This window comes from Phoxinus phoxinus (genome assembly GCF_949152265.1).
Source record: "Phoxinus phoxinus genome assembly, chromosome: 4".
NCBI lineage: Eukaryota > Metazoa > Chordata > Actinopteri > Cypriniformes > Leuciscidae > Phoxinus > Phoxinus phoxinus.
Window position 1 is genome coordinate 8,567,259 of NC_136879.1, and position 19,176 is coordinate 8,586,434.

The window sequence follows — 19,176 nt, forward strand, 5'->3', positions numbered from 1 at the left end:
TTGCTAAGCTGATGGGGAGGGTTGTGATCAGTTTGTTAATCGAAAACACAGCTCATGTGTACTGCATTTCTGAAGACTACAGCTGGACTCTTTCTGTCAGCTTTGGTAGACTTGACAAATAAAAAAGCATCCCGGTGGACATCAATGTCCAGTGAGCCACACAAGTGCCTATTAGGTCAGTGTCTTTGGCTCTAGTCACCAACAGCGTATGCTGTATGCTGTCTGTTCGGAGTCTGACTTTGCAAGTACGAAGGCAAACTGTGTTATAGAGCGATGCAATATAAGAGGGGGAAATCAAAAAATGTCCAACTCCGCTTTGGCCCCGTCATTAAATTGCAGTTGTTTTGATGTTCTTGGATGTGCGTCTGTGCAATGTTTAGTCGTGATTGGAAAGGATGTGGGGGTCTGTTCCCAGTTTCCAAACAAAGCCAGAGTATTTCACAATGATTTATTTATTTTCACAAAAATACTTTCTTCTGCACTTGCTGATGTATGTGTTTCCAGGCTGTTCCTAAAAGAGACCTCTCTCAGCACCGTCTCACTGATGCTGAATTAATTTATTTCGGAGAAATACTGCTCTTGTTGCCTGTGAGGATTTGCAATTGTGATATGTTTTCCATAAAAGCCATCAGGTCCACATCTTAATTTCAGCAGTCTGGTATGTTCATTTTAATGAATAAATTTGTAGCCATAAAACAGCTTTGCTATTTCCTCCATATGTCAGAAGCTCCATAACAAATCACAGTAAAACTTTATTTCCATGGTCCACTTTAGACATACTAACTATAAGTAACTTTGCAACTACATGTCAGCTAACTACTCAAATGAGAGCTGGCAGGCAGTTGCAAAGTTAATTATAGTTAGTAGAATATCAAAAGTGGATCAATGAAATTAAGTGTAGCCAAATCACTGGTCTGTTCATCCTATGCCGGTCTGTAGGGCACCTGTGATATTTGCGTACAGAGAGTGAAAACTGTCATAGCCGTGAATGGGGAAATTGTTTAGAAATTACGTTTCACCCCCTCTACATTCATCTATCAAACAGCCAAACCAATTCTAGAAGAACAACTCTAAGCAAAAGGTAATGCTGTTTGTAGGATAAGGTGTATGCCTGAAGTCGATCCCCATGAGCCCATAGAGAGTTTGCTCAGTGCTGTCTGCAATGCATAAATCGCTTTCTAGATGCATTATTATCAACTGTCCTCTGTATTGGACAGTTACCAAAAATTTCAGAGGTTCAGAGCCTGCGAGTCTGTTTGGACGGCTCGCGCAGGTGGAATGTTTTCTCTACTGGTGTGAGTGAGTTATGGGGCAGGTGGGAATTTCAGGGCCTTGGGAAGTTACTGTGTCACCGTTGCTGTTCCTATCATGGGTTAAACAAAACCTAGATGTCTCTCTTCTTCCCTTCTTGCTAAATGGTGATCGTCTTGACACATGGAACAGCCTCTGTCAGAGCTGAAGGAATGTCATTTTGGAGCCAAAAGCTCACATCATGCACTGCATTGACCCTATGACAGCTTTATTCAAGGGCACAAGAGCACCCACCGTGACACTTCATGTTAAAACATATAGTGTTACAAAGTATGCAATAACTGTTGTGGTTAAATAATGGTTCTGTGGGATCACAGAGTCTGTTTGCTTTATTGGAGCTGGCGTTTAGTTTAGTGTATCTAAACTTTTGATTGACTGTGTAAGCATACCTAAGCAGTTACAGTCACATCACACAAAACAGAAAGACCTTGGTGGAAGTACCAATGATCAAGTGCCAAGTTTCCCCCCTCACTCTCTTATACCCTCCCGTGGTAATTTAGCACTCAGAAGTCTGTCATACATGTAACTGTATGACAACCAATCATTTTGTGCGCTGTATCGGGTAACGGCCATTACTTCAAACACAGCTACAGGTCTGCTATTAGTGCAGATGCTTCCAGTACAGTTCTGTGCAGCAGACGGGCACCCGGTCTCTCTGCCACAGCCAAAATAATTAGGCTATTTTATGTCAACCGCTATAAATGACATGCAGGCTATGCGAGGAGGACCAGGGCCAGATGAAAGGAAAGTAAAGCAAGGTCTTGCTTCCTTCTAGTCTTGTAAGAATTAAGAAGCCCTACTTTCACAGAGCAAAGCTTGAAATGAGGGGAGCGCATTTTTAAAGGCACCACTTGGCGGAAGTCTCTGGCTCAGAACATCAGAGGAGTTCAATCCATTAGGTCTCCTCCTCATTGACACTCGGCTGGCTCTGCTTGAAGGTGTATGAAATCACCACCAGATCAGATGGCACACCTCGGCTGTCAGACGGGATCGTGATGAATTGCCCCCCCCCCCAATCACACAAATTCCCAATCTGATTAGCAACTCCTCCAGAGGTGCTTTATGGCAAATGTGTGCTGGGAGCGCCTTTCTGGACTCCATCCTGGAGATCTTGTTTTCCAGTGCTGGCTGTACTCGCCTGAAAGGAATTAATGTCTCGTGGTATGTCTAGTGGTGTGTTGATGGATTTGAACGGAGCATTTGCCATGCTGTCTGCTGACTGGAGCTGCTGTTAAAACTGTAATGCCTGTGATAGACAATTCATACAATGCTTTTCACGCACTAAAGCCATTTTATGTTTGGTGCTGGTCTCGCTCGTGGCAGTACAGCCATGATTTTCACCAGCAAAACTATGCTTGTTAAAGGTAGAGTAGGCTATTTTTGGAGAGGCTAGCAATAGCGAGCTAGCTTTGAAAGCATAAGATCCCACCCAGATTCAGAGCGTCTCCAAAGCCATGTCTCCTTCAAAACACATGAATGCATACAGCAGGTAGCAAACAAAAGCGCCAGAAGAGACGGCGTTAAACTACCTCATGTCTCAAAGCACTTTCGTACCGAATGCAATGATTGGATGAACATTTTATGGTCCTATGCCTTCCACAGACAATACTGTATAAATACATATAGACCACTTAACTTAGTGATTGCTAGCAGGATGTGAAGAGAGAGACTTTCAACCAGCATGACAAAAAATGTTTCTAGAACAAATCACCTACCCTGCCTTTAAGGTAACCAGTGTCTAAAGAACAACACATGCTGAAGAGGCTATACTGTGAGATTTTGTAGGATAACAGATAAAGCACACTACAAATGGTAACAGAGCAAGTAGCCATCCCATTTGAACCCTTGCTCTGGGTCGGGTAGCCTAAAATACCTCCCATGTTTCCTGCTCTTCAGTTAGCAATCCAACATATGTACTTGTTGACTGATGTGATATGCTCTAAGTGGCCTTGTATAGACAGAAAAGGCCTCTGTAGAGCGTTATATCGTGACCTCAGCTCTCAACGCCATGCTCTATTGGGCTCCTGCAGTGTTGGCAGCAGCTCTGGAGGAATGCTAGCAAAGATAAGCGACTTCATTTAGCTACATTCATTTATATCTCCCCCTCATTCACAGTCTGAGGCTGTTAACAGATCTGACAGTTTATCTACCATCTTTGGCATTTTGAAACACAGCTCACTTGCCACACTCTCATATACCCAACGGTCGCCGGTCCATCACAGGATGGCATTGCTGGGAAATCATCAGATATAAAGGCTGTTCTGCTTAATGTAAGGTGGTGTGAACTGTATGTCATGTGAGTTTTAGAACTTAAAATCGACCTGTCTATCTCTTAGAAGTGCTCTTGAATATGGACCAGTCTTACTTAGGTTTTGTATACACATCTAAAGGGAAGTGCTTAGGGTAGATAGCATGTTTATCTTTGTTCATAGTGGTGTTAACAGCAATTCAAGCAGGTTAAGGACAGCTTCAATGGTCTTATTTACAGTAAAAGGAATTTTGTCTTATAAAGCTGTTCATATTTATTTCCTAAAATTGTAGAGCCAATGCACCACTGTACCTCCCGAATAGCACACTAGAATGTTATTTACTCTATAACCACAAATTCCAGTGAGGGTAAATGTCAAAGTGAGTGTCCCGTTGACTTCGACCAAGATTCGGAGCCAAGATTTGAACAAAGACTTGCACTTAAACCAAATTATTTGATCAGAAAGCAGCCCGAATACCAGCCAATGTCTTAGACAGACTCTGTTCGGGACAGAACATGGACTGGAATGTGCTTGATCATGAGGTTAGTGCTTGATCTGATATGATCTTCCTCCTCCCTGGTCTTCATTCAGTTATGAGGCAGAAGGCCACAGAGTGAGCCTGGAAATCTAGTCTTTATTTTAAAGATATTCGAAGTGGCTGATTGGCTATTATATTAGTCCATTTGTGTGTTTTCGTTTACATCATATGTTCTAATTATGGAAAAAATGTTGAATCAGAAATTTTGGTAAACTCATAGTTTGGGATTTAGGGTACAGTTTGTCATAATCTTTCTAAAGATGTGATTCAAAGTGTCCACAGGATGCTCATTAAATACATTTACAAGTTTTTGAATAAACAGCATCCTCATTTTCACTGTTCCTTTTCTTTTGACTGGAAACTTTGGAACAATAAGCTCAACGTTTGCTTAAACTTTGTGGAGCCTGTGGTGTTTCCCTTCCATGTGAAATCTGTAAAGCATGTCTAATGGCAAATCCACTTATATTACAGTAAACCAACTGACGTGTGCTTCTGCTGGTTCGTAGAGATCGCCGTAGCGGACAGTGTTTCTCAACCCTGGTCCTGGAGGACCCCCAACATGCACATTTTGAAAGTCTCATCTTTCTCACACACCCATGTCAGGTCCTGGAGTTTCTTCTAATGAGCGGACGAGTTGAATCGGATGAGTTAGATCAGGGAGATGTGAAGATGTGCAGTGTTGGGGGTCCTTCAGGAGCAGGTTTGAGAAACGGTTTCATAGCCCATTGTTCATTCTGTTTACAAAATTCAAGGCTTTCAAATCTTGCTAGATGTGATCTTTCTGGAGGAGGCTTGTGCTGATATATGGAAAATAAAATGAAGCGGTTATCTCTGTCTGTATCGTTTGTCAGGTTAGGTGAGACCTTCTCAGCCAAGGGAGAATAGAAGCTAATCAGCCTTCCATCTCACCTTTCAAATGGACTTGAGAAATGTAGGACAGTCTGTGTATCATATGTTTATTTGCCTTTGCATTCCTCAAAGTTAACGCTCTCTCTGCACTACAGTTGTGAGACGCCACAGCTCGGCTCGTGTCCAGGAGAAGGAAAGCAGGGAAGGGTGTTTCCCATCACAGAGATTTACTCTTCTAATTCTCAGGCTCACATCCTTCAGCCGTTCGTCATCCTCCTTTTTATTTTCTTCAAGATAGGAATCTAGTGTCAAGATGTGACAAAATGTAGACTTACCTACCACATGCTCAGCCGAGCCTGCAGTCCTTGAGTTCAAAAGCATGGATGTATATGAAAACAAAACTACAAAATCATTATAATTTGTAGAAAATCCTCACGAACGGGATTCTTTCAGGAGTCACTCGTGCTCATTTACAGGGTTGCAGCTTATACTGTACACACGTACACTAACAGTCTAAAGTTCGGACAGGTGAATTTTGTTTACAAAACAATCATTTGAATTTTTGTTTTGTTTTGGAATTGATAAGTTGTAATGGATGGTGAAGGAAAAGCAGCCAATGACAGCCAGCAACAGCAAACATGGGAACTCATTGAACGCTGTTTAAAAAGCATCCCAAGATGCACCTCATGAAACTGAGGGATGATTGTTCAGAGTGACTGCTGCAATTTCGACCACGAAGGTCAAAAATATTTAAAAGGGTTATTTGGGTTTTGGTCAATTTCCATTCTTCTATTTGTTAGTTCATAGTTTTGATAACTTTAATATTATTCTAAAATGTGGAAAATAGTAATAATGAGTATAGCTGTATCCAAACTTTTGACTGGTAGACTATATAGATTTATAATCATATAGAATCTGCACTCACATTTCCACAAGTTGCTGTGCTGTGTTTAAATAAATACATTCACTAATTAGGACATGAATAAAGGTGCTTTATTTCATGTCAAGATGATTTATCGCATGCACAACTGCAGTGGTGTTGCAACATTCCTTTAAGAAACGTTACTACTCTTTTAACTGGCCTTATTTTAAGAGTTAAGAAATAAATCCAGAAAACAAACTAATATGTTCCAAGTAATGTTGAACCTGTCAGTCATTTGCAATGGAGCGAGGTGCTCTGAGTCATGCGTTCATTAATGTGTTAATTAGCCGTGACCTGGATGGGAATCAAGACGTCCCACATAGAGAATGTGCAAATTGAATACCAGTTAGTCATTTATTTGCCAAACAAGTCACCAAAACAGCCCTAATGATTCCCTGTGCGTCAATTAAATGACCTTTCATAGCTTTATAACATTTATTAATTTATGACCTTGTGAATTACGTTACTGATATAATTTAGATTTCTCAAAATCACAGTGTTTCATCAGTGATTCCCTAATAAATCTGTGTCTTTATGAAGGGCCGTAAGGAAAAGGCAAACAGCAGTTGCACTGGACTATGACTGCAGTCATAAATGTCACACTTTTTCTGCTTTAAACTCAAAACGGTCTTGATGCCAACTATATTCTGGCTTCTTGTATTTGCATAGCTTTTTGTTTAACTGCATGAACGCAACCAATGCAATAACTTGTCCTAAATTCATTAACAAAATGAGATTCAGCATTACTGACTAAAAGAAGGAGCTACAATAAGCATTTATCAAAGAATGGGGGTGGATGCAATGTATAAGCTGTGTGTAACGCATACATTGAGTACAAAATGTAAATATAAGCAGCACTGAAGCATGACATTTGCATTTTGAATCATTTCATAATTCTGAGAGATTTTCAGGTTAGGCTGTTCCATGTTGCTCACCGCACAGTGTACGGCTGGCTCTGAAGGTCACTGAGGGCATGTTGCAGTCAGGTATCTCTCACCACTCAAACGGAGACAGGAAATCCTCTGTTTGATGCTGATAGGATGCTGTGACCTGGTTGCCATGGTGATCTGTCACTTCCTGTCCTGCTAAAAAGTGTGCATGCGAGGGCAGAGCTTCTCTCGGCGCTCACCAACCAGCTGAAAGGCGATTTTATTTTCACTGGAGATCAGTATCACACTGTCCATTCCCTCAAATGTTCCACTGAACTCTAACACTGCACACTGTCTGACAAGCCTCAGATCTTTCTTTCTTTAATATTTAACCGAGTGTGCATTTCATGTGTACAAACAGCAACATTTCCACTGTAGAATGAATCAGATGTAAGTATTCATAACAGAAACATCCTATTTGATTTGATTTAGAAAAATATATAACAAAGAATAATTGGTAACACCTTACATTAAGGTTTCATTAGTAAACATCAGTTAACTACATTCATTAACATGAACTGAACATAATTTATTAATCTTTGTCTGTTATATTCAACATTTACTAATCCATTATTAAAATGAAAAGTTGTATTTGTTAACATTAGTTAATACACTGTGAACTAACATTAACAGCTGTATTTTTATTAACTAACGTTAACAAAGATTAATAAATACAGTAACAAATGTATTTATCATAGTTAACTAACAATTCATGTTATCAGTTAATAGTTTGTTAACTATTGTTAAAGGACAATTCCGGTGCAAAATGAACCTAGGGGTTAATAACACATGGGTACCGAGTCAACCGTTCTCTGGGATGTGTTTTCATGATAATCGAATGTGAAGAGTTTTATCTCTAAAAACTGATTAGCTTATAATGCTAGTATATGGGGCGTAGAATATAAGTAAAAATAAATTGCTTGTTAATACCACTAACAAGGCTCAAAATAGCCTCACACTAACACGGTAGCATAATGAGGGTCCCACATGCAAACCAAAGCATTGAGAACTGTGTAAGTGAACAGACAGTTTAATAAGAAGATACTTTATAAAGACAGTACACGTCGCGTATACAGGCAGGAGCCATCTTTTGGAAAACAGTCTCGACCTATAAGCTAATCTGTTTTTAGAGATAAAACTGGGTACATTTGAGTATCATGAAAACACATCCCAGAGAACGGTTGACTCAGTACTCATGTGTTATTAACCCCTAAGTTAATTTTGCGCTGGAATTGTCCTTTAACAATAGTTAACAATTCATGTTAGTTAACAATTGTTAACAAATGAGACCTTATTGTAAAGTGTTACCGAATATTTCAATGATACCTACGTTTTTTTTTTCTTCTTCTTCTGCTGTCTGCTTTAGTTGGGAAATTCAATTATTTCCAATATACTTATTTTCAGTCATTTTAAGGAAATGTTTCTATTTGTGCCTGAAAATGACCAATTTGATTTATTTACTGTTCCTAAGTCCCTAAGATGATTTCATACTAGCACAGTAAATTAATATACTTATAATAAGAATAGATAATAGTAACTTCAGGCAGTATCGTACAGTTTTTGTGTGCCTTTATGATTATTCAAATTATTTGGGTAGATAGCTGATTAGAGATGAAAAATTGGCGTGTGTGTGTGCTCTTGTTTATGTGATTTAGGACGCAAATTTGTATAATGACATGCGTATTACACTGGTATTACAACTTAAACGTGGTTTATGAGGACATTTCATGGGTCCTCATAATTTAAATAGCTTAAAAAACTGTTTTATTAAAAATGTAAAAATGCAGAATGTTTCCTGTGATAGGTTTAGGGATAGGACAGTATAAAAACCATTACGCCTATGGGATGTCCTCATAAGTATAGCAAAACAAACTTGATACTAAACAAATACTGTCAACAGAATTTTCTATGCGAACTCTCCATTAAACTGTCCCTCGTCCACAAAACAATCTGCAAGTCAAATGCTCCGAACAAACATATAATCCATTGACGCAATCCGGGATGCCATTAAAATAAACCATCCACTTGTTCCTGATTCTGGGTTCCGGTAACTCTTCATTTTAATGTGACATAGTTACACATTACTACATGTACTTATTATAGTAAGTAAATACAGTAAAGTACAGTACAATAAATTATGGTTAATTACAAGGAGCTAACCCTATACCAAACACTAACCCTATCTGTAATTATATAGTAAGTACATGTAGTTACTTAATATTACTCATTTGAGTATGTAAAATCTAACTATGTCACCTTAAAATAAAGTGTAACCTTTGTTCCTTCTGAAGTCTGTACAGAAATTAGCAAATTAGTTGTTCAATTGGGACTCGTCAAAGCGGGCGGATCTTCCATTTGTCCTGTTGTCGGCGGACTCAAGTGCGAGGACTACGCCAGAAACTGAACGCACATCTGTATTCTGTATCCAGTGTAGACAGCGTCAGTCATTATAATGAGTTATATCTGGTTTAGATGCGGCGTTCACATCGAGTGAAGGCAAATGTCAACCGTTTAGCAAATGAATGCCAGTGGGCGGGGCTTATGGTGAGATGACGTATAACTATTCTTCGAAGTCTTGCTCTGGAGGCATATGCAAATACTTTTGCCTGTGTGATGTCACAGATCCCGCAATATCCAAAGCTGTTTTTGGAGCTTGATTTAATGCTTTGTTTTTTAATGAGCAAGACATTTTCAGCTATGAAACCTGTAGGATTTTTTAATGGTACAAACACCTTTATGTGACAACGGATCAAGGCGAATTTGATTTCTCATGTCATGACCCCTTAAAGTCCTTCCCATAATGTGATAAAGTTCAGTTTACTGTTAATTACATCAGCAGTTAGTCATGAGGGCACATAGCACACAAATTCACCATTTCCTTTCTTTCTGTTTTTCAAACAAGTCAAGTAAACTTGCACTGCTGAGAAGGTAAGAGAAAACTCTGCTGGCATTATCGTGTAAGCTGAAGCTTTTTTTCCAAAAGCAAAAAAAGCTTGCCTCAGACTAATCATGTTTTGAAGCTATGAGATAATGTTCTGTCCTTGCAAAGCATGTGAAGGTTTCCTCTTGTTCAGGGGGCATAAACTTTCCACGAGCTTAATACAGATCTTTGTTCCATTTCTTCACTGCCTCATCTGCAAGTCAATGCCAGGGCAATTCACAGCTTGCTTTTGTAGTTGTAATCTCCGCACCTGATCTGCCAACTGTGAATGATTCTTCCCATGTGTGGCTTTTGTTTTCACATGACAACTGTGGCCTTGAGTTGGAGGTTTTTTAAATAATAATAACAATAATAAAAATAAAGCCTGTATAATCCATTGCTGAATAATGACAGGCTTTTTCGTGCAACTGCATAATAAAATACCATGCTTACTGCATTGCTGCTAATAAACACAAAAGAAGCTGGGACGTATGGATTTGATTAAAAAGCCTTCGAGAAACATGCAAAACCTATTAAAAGTCTCTGTCATCGGAGGGTCTGTTCACATTCTCCATCACGATTTTGTGATGCAAACCGGGTCTGGCATCGAAATGTAACTTCATAATTGATTCCTGAGCTAACAAGACCTCATGGGAAGCTGTTAGTAGTCGTATAGCATTTTGCCCTCCCAAAATTACCCTTTCCCAAGCTCAGGGCTTTATTTACTTGAAGTAGCCCGCTCCCTGAGACTATACGTAATGTTCTCACCTTTCCTTACAGTATTGGTTATGCTATAGTATAGTACTCTGATATATACCATGATACTATATTGATGTAACAATACTTTCGTCAAAGAACACATGTAATGCTATAGTGCCTGTGCAAAACAAACATGACATTGCAAAACTTTTTGGTTTCTTTTGTTGTTAATTTTTGAGTAATGAGCGATACATGTCAAAGTTCTGTCATGAAACTCTAGACAGGCTGAAGGATCCCAACTCAATCTGCTTGCAATCACATTATTCTCTATAGGGCACAGCTGATTGGTTGCTCCTGTGTCAGTATCCAATGAGCTTGTTGCTGAACTTCAGACACTTTGCTGTAGCAGTGCAGCACACTTTCAGAAACCCTCCACCCTCCCCAGCTCCACCTGTATAGAGTATAACTTTCAGAAACCCTCCACCCTCCCCAGCTCCACCTGTATATTGTAAAACTTTCCCAACTCTGACAGCAGCAGCATGTGTGACTCGATCACATATAGTTGTGTACAGTATTGGCGGAAGCAAGGCCCATACATTGACAGTAGTGCAGTTCCATCATTTGCCAACATCTTATGCCTCATTTTTGAAGCACTGGATTAGTTCAGATTTGAAATCTCTATGGGACATCGTCATTTAAATAAATGACGCTAAGAAATTAGCATTTAAAATACAATAATAATTTTCTACCAAAAATATGTTGGGACATGTTAGGTCACATGCTCTATTGTTAATTTTAGACTAGAATATATATATATAATAATTCCTATATATATATATATTGTTGTTTATCCAAATGTGCTTTCTAAAGTTTTTGGTCATTTTTAATGGATATTTTGTCAAATCAATAACTTAAATCTGTACGTCATGTATAAATGACACAGTCCTTTTAGGGTTACATATTTTCTTCAGTACTGGCAGGCAGTATAAAAGTCTTTTGCCTGTGTTTTAGGTTGATCTTGGTAAGTTTTATAGAAGACAGAAAGGGAAACGCTGTGCCGTTATCAGAAAGTATTGATGATACTGACGGCAGTGCATCAGAAAATGAGGTCGTAGAAAGAAAGGAAGAAGTTAAAGATCAAGGAGGATAGTAGCAGTGAGGTTAATGGCAGTGATGATAGATTGATGTGGAAGTCAGACATTTGAGTACATTATCCTGCCAGTTTGGAAGATGTGATCCACACTACAACCAGAGGTCAGGAAACATGCCACTGCCTGATCCTCACTACTGACAAACTAATGCTCCACAAATCAGGACTAAACAGGTCAAAATTAAGTTACGTGTGGAAAGTGTGGGCTACTGTCATGATTCCTGTCTTGTGTTCAGCTTATCTTGTGTGGACTTATGTCATTTCCTGTTCTGTTCCAAGTTTTGTAGTCCTTTGTAGTTTTTCTTATTGATTGTTCCCAGGTGTGTCTTGTATGCCAATCTCCCCTTGAGTGTATTTATACCCAAGTGTTTATCATGTGTTAGGTCTGGTGTTCTGTAACGCAGAGTGTTTCAAAAACAAGGAAGAGGAGGATCCAAGTGCAGTTTATTGGCAAAATAACACAAAAAACATCCAGGCAACAGGGACAGGCAAACACCAGAGTAAACCAGAACTGAAAACAACTCACACGAAACATCCACTAGGGACAACACCAGGGGTCCGTTCTTCGTACGTTGCTTAAAACATCCGAGATCAAACGAGACATCCAAGATGATATAATCGGCCTAATCATGATCTGGCTAATTGGGTTCTTCGAACACACCTGCCGGTTATGATTAGTATAGCTGGATTGAGTTATCTGAGATAATTGCGCGTGCATGCGCTGGTTTAAAAGGGGATATGTATCGATAGTAGAAACATTGATCAGCAACGCTGCTATTGGCTGCTCACCGTGGCCAAAGAGCACGCACAGTTTTTCTCCGCAGCAGAGCAAAAGCTAGTAGTCGAAGTTTATGCGTAATTTTAATGTTTAATGAAAACGCCAGGGAAGACATCAAAGTCTGTAAAAGCCAGGAGATGGGGCTGGCAAATAGTAGCAAACAAATTAAATTAAATAGTGGGGACCATGTTAAATGTTTCTATCACTTGTTACAGTAGCCTATATACATTTTTGTATTTTAATTTAATTTCATAATTACTTTGTTCATTGTAATGTCAGAGCCACCACCCACTAGAACATTGGAACAAGTAAAAGTGAAAATGGTAATCTTTACTAAGCTACTTATACTGTTCTTGGTCTCTTTTAAAAATACACCGTTAAATGATGTGCATGTGTTGTTCATGTGCAGCAACCAAGAAAAAGGCTATACATTTTTTAAATAAAAAACAGGTGGTGGTCCTGCACCCCCACTTACTCCCCGACAGAAGGGCTGGCCCTTGGGTTGAATGTGAATTGACCCTATTGTGGGGGGCATCTCTTCCTTAGACCCACGGCAGGGACCAGTAGCAGCAACAGCTTCATTACTGGTAAATGAGCTTTTAATTATCTTAGTACACTGTAAAATAATTTGTTGCTGCATTAAATTAAGTAGGCCTATTATCCAAATGGCTGGTCTAAAGCCTGAATTGCTTTACTTTATGAAAGTGAACACCATGTAGGCTAATGTAAAAATATCTCTCTAAAAGAACACACAGAGTACTATTGCTGACCTTGCATAATATCTCTTATTGCAGGCAAAAGATGGCTTGATCACTGGCTTTTCTTTACAAAGAATAATTGAAATAAAAAAGGAACTAAGCATATTTGTCTTGTCTTTTATTAAACATTTAGTGAATTTTAAAAATGGTGTCCCAAAATTCTGTCCCGTGCCGCTCTGCTACTAGGTCCGTCCAAGTGCACTGGTGGAGGTCATCATCAGGCTGGAGATCATCAGGCTGGAGATCATCATCAGGCTGCACCTCCACCACAGGGATCCTCTCCTTTCTGATGTGTAATGATGTGTAATACGGCACATGTAACAATAATGTCACAGTCCCTGTCAGGTGCAACCCTCAGACTTTTCAGACACTGAAGTTTTCCCTTTAGTTGCCCATGGTCAATTTAAAACTGTGCCCTTGTCCTGGCTAGAGCTCCATTGTCCGGGCTGTGGGTCAGGGAATGGGGTCATAAAATACTGCCTGCAGGTATAGCCCCTGTGTCTCCAGGCTGTAATGTTGTAATCACCTACATAATGAATAAAATATAGTTATGTTAGGCTCAGAATACGTGTAGTCTATGTAATACAGTGTGCTTGATATTTATATTTTCCGTTTCCATGTTCAAATAATGTGCTACATGTGACAATGTGACTGATATGGTATAGTGTCACACACCGCCAAGACATTTTAGTCAGTCAACTGCATACTTTTTGATTCCATTCCTTTTTTTTAATTTAATATAATAATATTACTAATATGATATATTTAGAATTGTAATAGTAACTTACCTGCACATTCACACTGTTCACAAAATCCTCTTCATTGAGGCCTTGATGGGAACGTGTGTACAGTCTCTGGCACCAATCACGTTGGTGAACCCTGACACAAAGGCTACTGTAAATCATACTTATTGGTTAAGTCATGATTGCATTATCTTCATAAAAAAATATAATGTACCTGCATTGGCAAAAAAAATAAAAAATTATCTGCTTTACAACCTTGGGTCTGGAAAAACCATAAAAAACCCTAAAAAAAAAAAAGCTTGAGCGCGAGGTAAACTTTGTGAATGGCACGACAGGCAGCACTTTTCTCCAAGTTCACCGTATCACTCGCAAAGAATCTCAGGGAAATGCACACAGTTTGTGCTGTTGTTAAAGCCCGACTCCGACATTAAATGTGTTGTTCCAACAAATTAATGATACAAATGACACTCACGAGTCACGAGAAAAACTATATCTCTCTAAAAGTAGCCTACGCTATCGCGCTGCGCTAAAGGACTTCCCGGATCACCTCCGCTCTAATCCTGTTAACATGAAATAAGCCTGCTCGCGAGCAGGTTTAAGATTGCGCACCTGTTGCTATGACAGCAAGTCCAGGATGAGCGTCGAAGAACCAAACAATCCAAGATCATGCCAAATCGCCAACAATCAAATCCAGCTAAGTGAGTTAGCGACGTACGAAGAACGGACCCCAGACAAAGAACATGATAAACACTTGGGTATAAATACACTCAACGGAGGTTGGCAAACAAGACACACCTGGGAACAATCAAGAACTAATCAAGAAGAAAAACTACAAAGGACTACAAAACTTGCTTTGTATTGGCAAAAAGTCCACACAAGACAAGGGAACACAAGGCAGGAATCATGACAGCTACACTGAAAAAGAAGTCTAGTAGATTTTCACTTGTGCCACAATTATTGAATTGGAATTCCAAGAAAGAAACAATTATTTGATAATACTTTTGAAACACTAAGACATTTTCACTACTTTCCAGGCAGTGAAATTGCATCTGAAATCGAGTCAAGTTTCTTTTACGTTTTCACGTGTGAGTTCCAAATGAAATATAGTAGAACAAGATGAAATGGAATGGTAATAAAGCTGTTTTAAGTTTTTTTTTTAAACACTAACTCATTTTCACTCATTTTCAGAGAGTGAAAATGCATTTGAAAGTGTGTGAAGTTTCAGACAATTTGCCAAAAATGAATTAATATTGATTACTAATTGGACAAAGTCAGTTGACAAAATCCTAAAAAAGTCCAAGGTCAGATGTAGAAAACGAATTTTGGAAAATGATTTTAGTCTTAAATATATGTCAACTGTAAAGTCATTTATTTATTTTTAACTGTGATTTCACAATTAGTCCCATAGAGGGTTAAGCATGTTCGCACTAACAAATGTGTACCACACTAAAAGTGAGTTTGTCAATAAGCTGACTGTGCTTAGCATTTTTTTTAATACTGCTGATAACAATAGACGTGCAATAAAATACCACTCATTTAGCTAGTTTATGAGGCTTTTTGTCCCATGACTACATTTCCCATCATCTCCTGTAGCAGCACAAGCATTAGTTTCACTCATAATGGCCATCCTTTCCTCTTCTTTCTGTTGTATTAGTGCGTATTCCTGTTCTGTCAGTGAAGGAAAGGAAAAAGAGATAGACATGAAATGAAAATGACTTCATTCGAATCTGTCCGCAATCACATTTCTGACTTTACTTGAAGGCCGCATGATTTCTGTGAGTAATTGACATTCAAGGTCTTCAGCATTTTCAGAACCGTTTCTGTTTCCTCAGAGACACGAAGTTCGCCTGAACTCTTCTCTTTGGATGCCAGCTAGGAAACATGAAAGGCAGACCCTGACCACTGGTGTTTTTCTGTTTCAGGGGTGTATGTGCCTCAGGGTTCAGCTGGAGGAGGACCAGGTGGGGCTGGATATCTACCAGGTGCTGGACTTTACCCAGGTATAACCAATAACAGCCATGACCTGCTCATCATAAACACATTTATACCAAATTAAGATATGATGATTATGATTTCAATCAGAGCTCACAGAGTGGATTTCGAATACAAAAAGCTATACTACTCAAATGCATTTTTCATGCTGGAAGATCTAGTTTACTAGCTGTAGGCACCGAACTCTTGAATGTCTTCCAAAGAAGAATTTCACATGCTTTGTGGTGCTGTCTGACGTTGAGAGTAAAGTTGAACCATTTCTTCTCATGTGTACTCATCTGCACTGAGAGTCCTATAACTCTTACTGGTTTTAACAGGTGCTGGGACGTCCCAATACAAAGCAGCAAAAGCAGCAGGTAAGATCGTTTTACTTTTTAATACTTTATGCAATGGATCAGTGGTGTGGAACTAACATGAAGATGACAATATGAAGGCGTCAGTGATGCCAGCAGCATCTGCACACTGCACCAGATTCAGGAATGCGTTTGGCTCAAGTACAAACACCTCGTTCCAAACCCTCTTCAATCACAATATTTTTTTGTGAATTCTGTTCTCTAAATTCAAATTTCAAAATCATATCTTTGTAATATCTGTTGGATATCAGGTGAACTCAATAAACCACACAACTGTCTGTATCTTTTTTCCTTGCAATAACGATGGCAATGTCCCTTAGCATTGTATTTCATGAAGTCCAATCTAGCTTACACATTATAAACCTGATGTCCAGTGAGGTTGATAACACCACTGTCTTATCATCAGTTCTCAAACTCAGCTATTGTTAAGTGTGTTTACTGCCAGACTATATGGTGAGCTGTCATTCAGAGTTACTCATATAATACCCATAAAAGTCAAAGTTCACCTGTGTGCCAGTCAGTGAAGTCACATCTTGCCCCGTGTGTAATGTGTAATGTATGCTACTCGAGCAGACACAGATACAGCGTTTCATAAAGTACGCTCTTGTTCAGCAGGAGGATATGGAGGAGCTGCCGGGACTCTTGGCGCTGGTGCTCAAGGAGCTTTAGGGGCTGGAGGTTATGGAGCTGGTAAGAGCTATTCAAGGTCATTCATACAAGGACACTTATTTGCATGCGTACAAGTATGCCGATCTGTACACTTAATTAGCAAAGCAATTCAAATTCAGCAATAGCAATTTTGTAATGTAGCAAGCCAGAGTAATTCCATGAAATTTGTATCAATACCTTTACAAAAAAGTACTGTGGTGGTACCATGCTAAGTGTTGTAATGATGGTACTAATAATGGCACTTTAAAATACACCATAGTAAAGTTTAACATATGGATATACCATAGTATATACACTATGAATCAAAAGCAAGATTTTGTCATGTAGAATTTTGTAAGGAAAAAAGTTTAGAAGGTTTAAAAAAGTTATTCTCAACGCTGCGTTTATTTGATTGAAACATACAGTCAAATCAGTAATATTATGAAATATTACATAAAAAAAACTCTTCTTTGTTATTATATTTTAAAATGTAATTTATTCATGTGATCAAAGCTGAATTTTCAGCATCATTATTCCAGTCTTCAGCGTCACATGATCCTTCAGAAATCAGTATAATATGACGAGTTGCTGCTCAAGAAACTTTCATTATTATTCTCAATGTTGAAAACAGTTGTGTACAATAGCTTCATATTTGTTTGGAAACCTTGATACATTTTATTTTTCAGGATTCTTTGATAAATATAAAGTTCAAAAGAACAGCATTTATTTAAAATAAAAATATGTTGTAACATTTCTTTAAAAATATATAAAAATAAATAATAACCCCATAAAAAAATATAAAAATAAATAATAACCTCATATGTTTGAATGGTATTTACTACACATTATTATATGTGTAAAAGAAATGTTGGTACCTTATTACATTTTGGCATTTATTACATTTTGGCATTTATACATTAAAACGTAACAGATCTGCTATTAGTATTTCCAAAATTATATTAGATTGATTCAAGCATCTCAGTGAATTGGAAAATCTTCATTATAGATAGATAGATAGATAGATAGATAGATAGATAGATAGATAGATAGATAGATAGATAGATAGATAGATAGATAGATAGATAGATAGATAGATAGATAGATAGATAAACCCTCCTAAACCAGATAAGTCCACTGATCATTTTGGCAAAAATTAATATAAGTATTCTTGATTCTATGTTTTGAAATAAGTAAGAATGCTGCCATGTTTCTTCAGTACACTTTTATATATAGGCTACCAGGCTTTTACCTGTGGTCAGAATATACTTTTTTTTATGAAATGAGTGGGCGACCTGATTGTTTTCAGCCCAGCTGACTAAATGATTGTAAACTTACATCAGTGCTACTCAAACAATGGGGCATCAGCGCTGATTATGTTATTGGAACATGGGCAATACAATATGTGGAAATCTTGGCGCCTACCAAGTGCAACTGGACCCATTCTGATACTGTAATGTAAATATTGTTGCTTTCTCTGTCAAACCAAGCACTATTGGTGCATTAGCCCCATTCGGGTATAATTGAATTTCCTAAAACAGTGCCGATTCCAGCGACATGTTTGGAGAGATAAGGAATTAAACAAATGTAACCAGGCTTGATAAACTTTGGAGCAGCTCACTGGCTCCTCTGAGAAAGACCTTTTCACTCTGAAAGAGCTTATGAACTCCCCGATATCAGATTTTGCAGTGGAAGTTGTCTTTGGCTGTGATTGTTGGAGTGAAGAAGGAGATAATTGTCTAATCTTTCGCTTTTCATCTTTGAGGTAAAAATACTTAACAGATCTGAGGAAAGGCAGACGGCATTCGGACCCCAGGCCTCACATATAGCTGATGTGCAGCACATGACCTAGCATGCACAGAATCCTCAGAAAACACTGTATTTGAGATTAGATGTAAGGAAGTATCTGAATGTGCCCAGTGCCCGCAGTTCTGCAGTTGACCAAATTCAAAATCAGTCATGGCTGTGTGTTCCTGTATGTCACTCAAATGGTAGATAATGGCTAGGATTACACACATTCTGCGCCAGCAGAACTCAGCAGAAAGCTACACAGATTTTCACAGAATTTGAACCCCCATTCATTCATTGACCACCAGTTGTACATGTTCGCTGGCCCTTGTATGTTCATTTATTAAATCAATCTGTAAGACCTTAATGCTGTGGAAATATAAACCGGAAGACAGAAAACAACGAGTGCAGTGCCGAAAAGGGGCGGGGCTACACAAGATCTATACAGTACAAAGGCAAACATTTTTTTGAATGGTGCTACCTGACCAGATAAAAATGCGGTTGTCTTCCCCCTTGCCAAATAGGTATTAACTGGGCATGTTACCTTCCAAG

General features: G+C 38.6%; 1 protein-coding gene across 7 annotated transcripts in view; it reads left to right on the forward strand.

Annotated features, from left to right (window-relative positions):
• elna (elastin a) overlaps positions 1–19,176 on the forward strand; it is an 80,046-nt gene that overhangs the window by 1,186 nt on the left and 59,684 nt on the right. For 6 of the 7 annotated variants that reach the window (XM_079611545.1, XM_079611548.1, XM_079611550.1 and 3 more), the window contains exons 2-4: positions 15,769–15,846; positions 16,156–16,194; positions 16,804–16,881. In XM_079611545.1, the coding sequence (XP_079467671.1) occupies positions 15,769–15,846; positions 16,156–16,194; positions 16,804–16,881 (195 nt within the window). The remainder of the gene's footprint in view (positions 1–15,768; positions 15,847–16,155; positions 16,195–16,803; positions 16,882–19,176) is intronic. The other variant, XM_079611546.1, reaches the window with a different exon arrangement.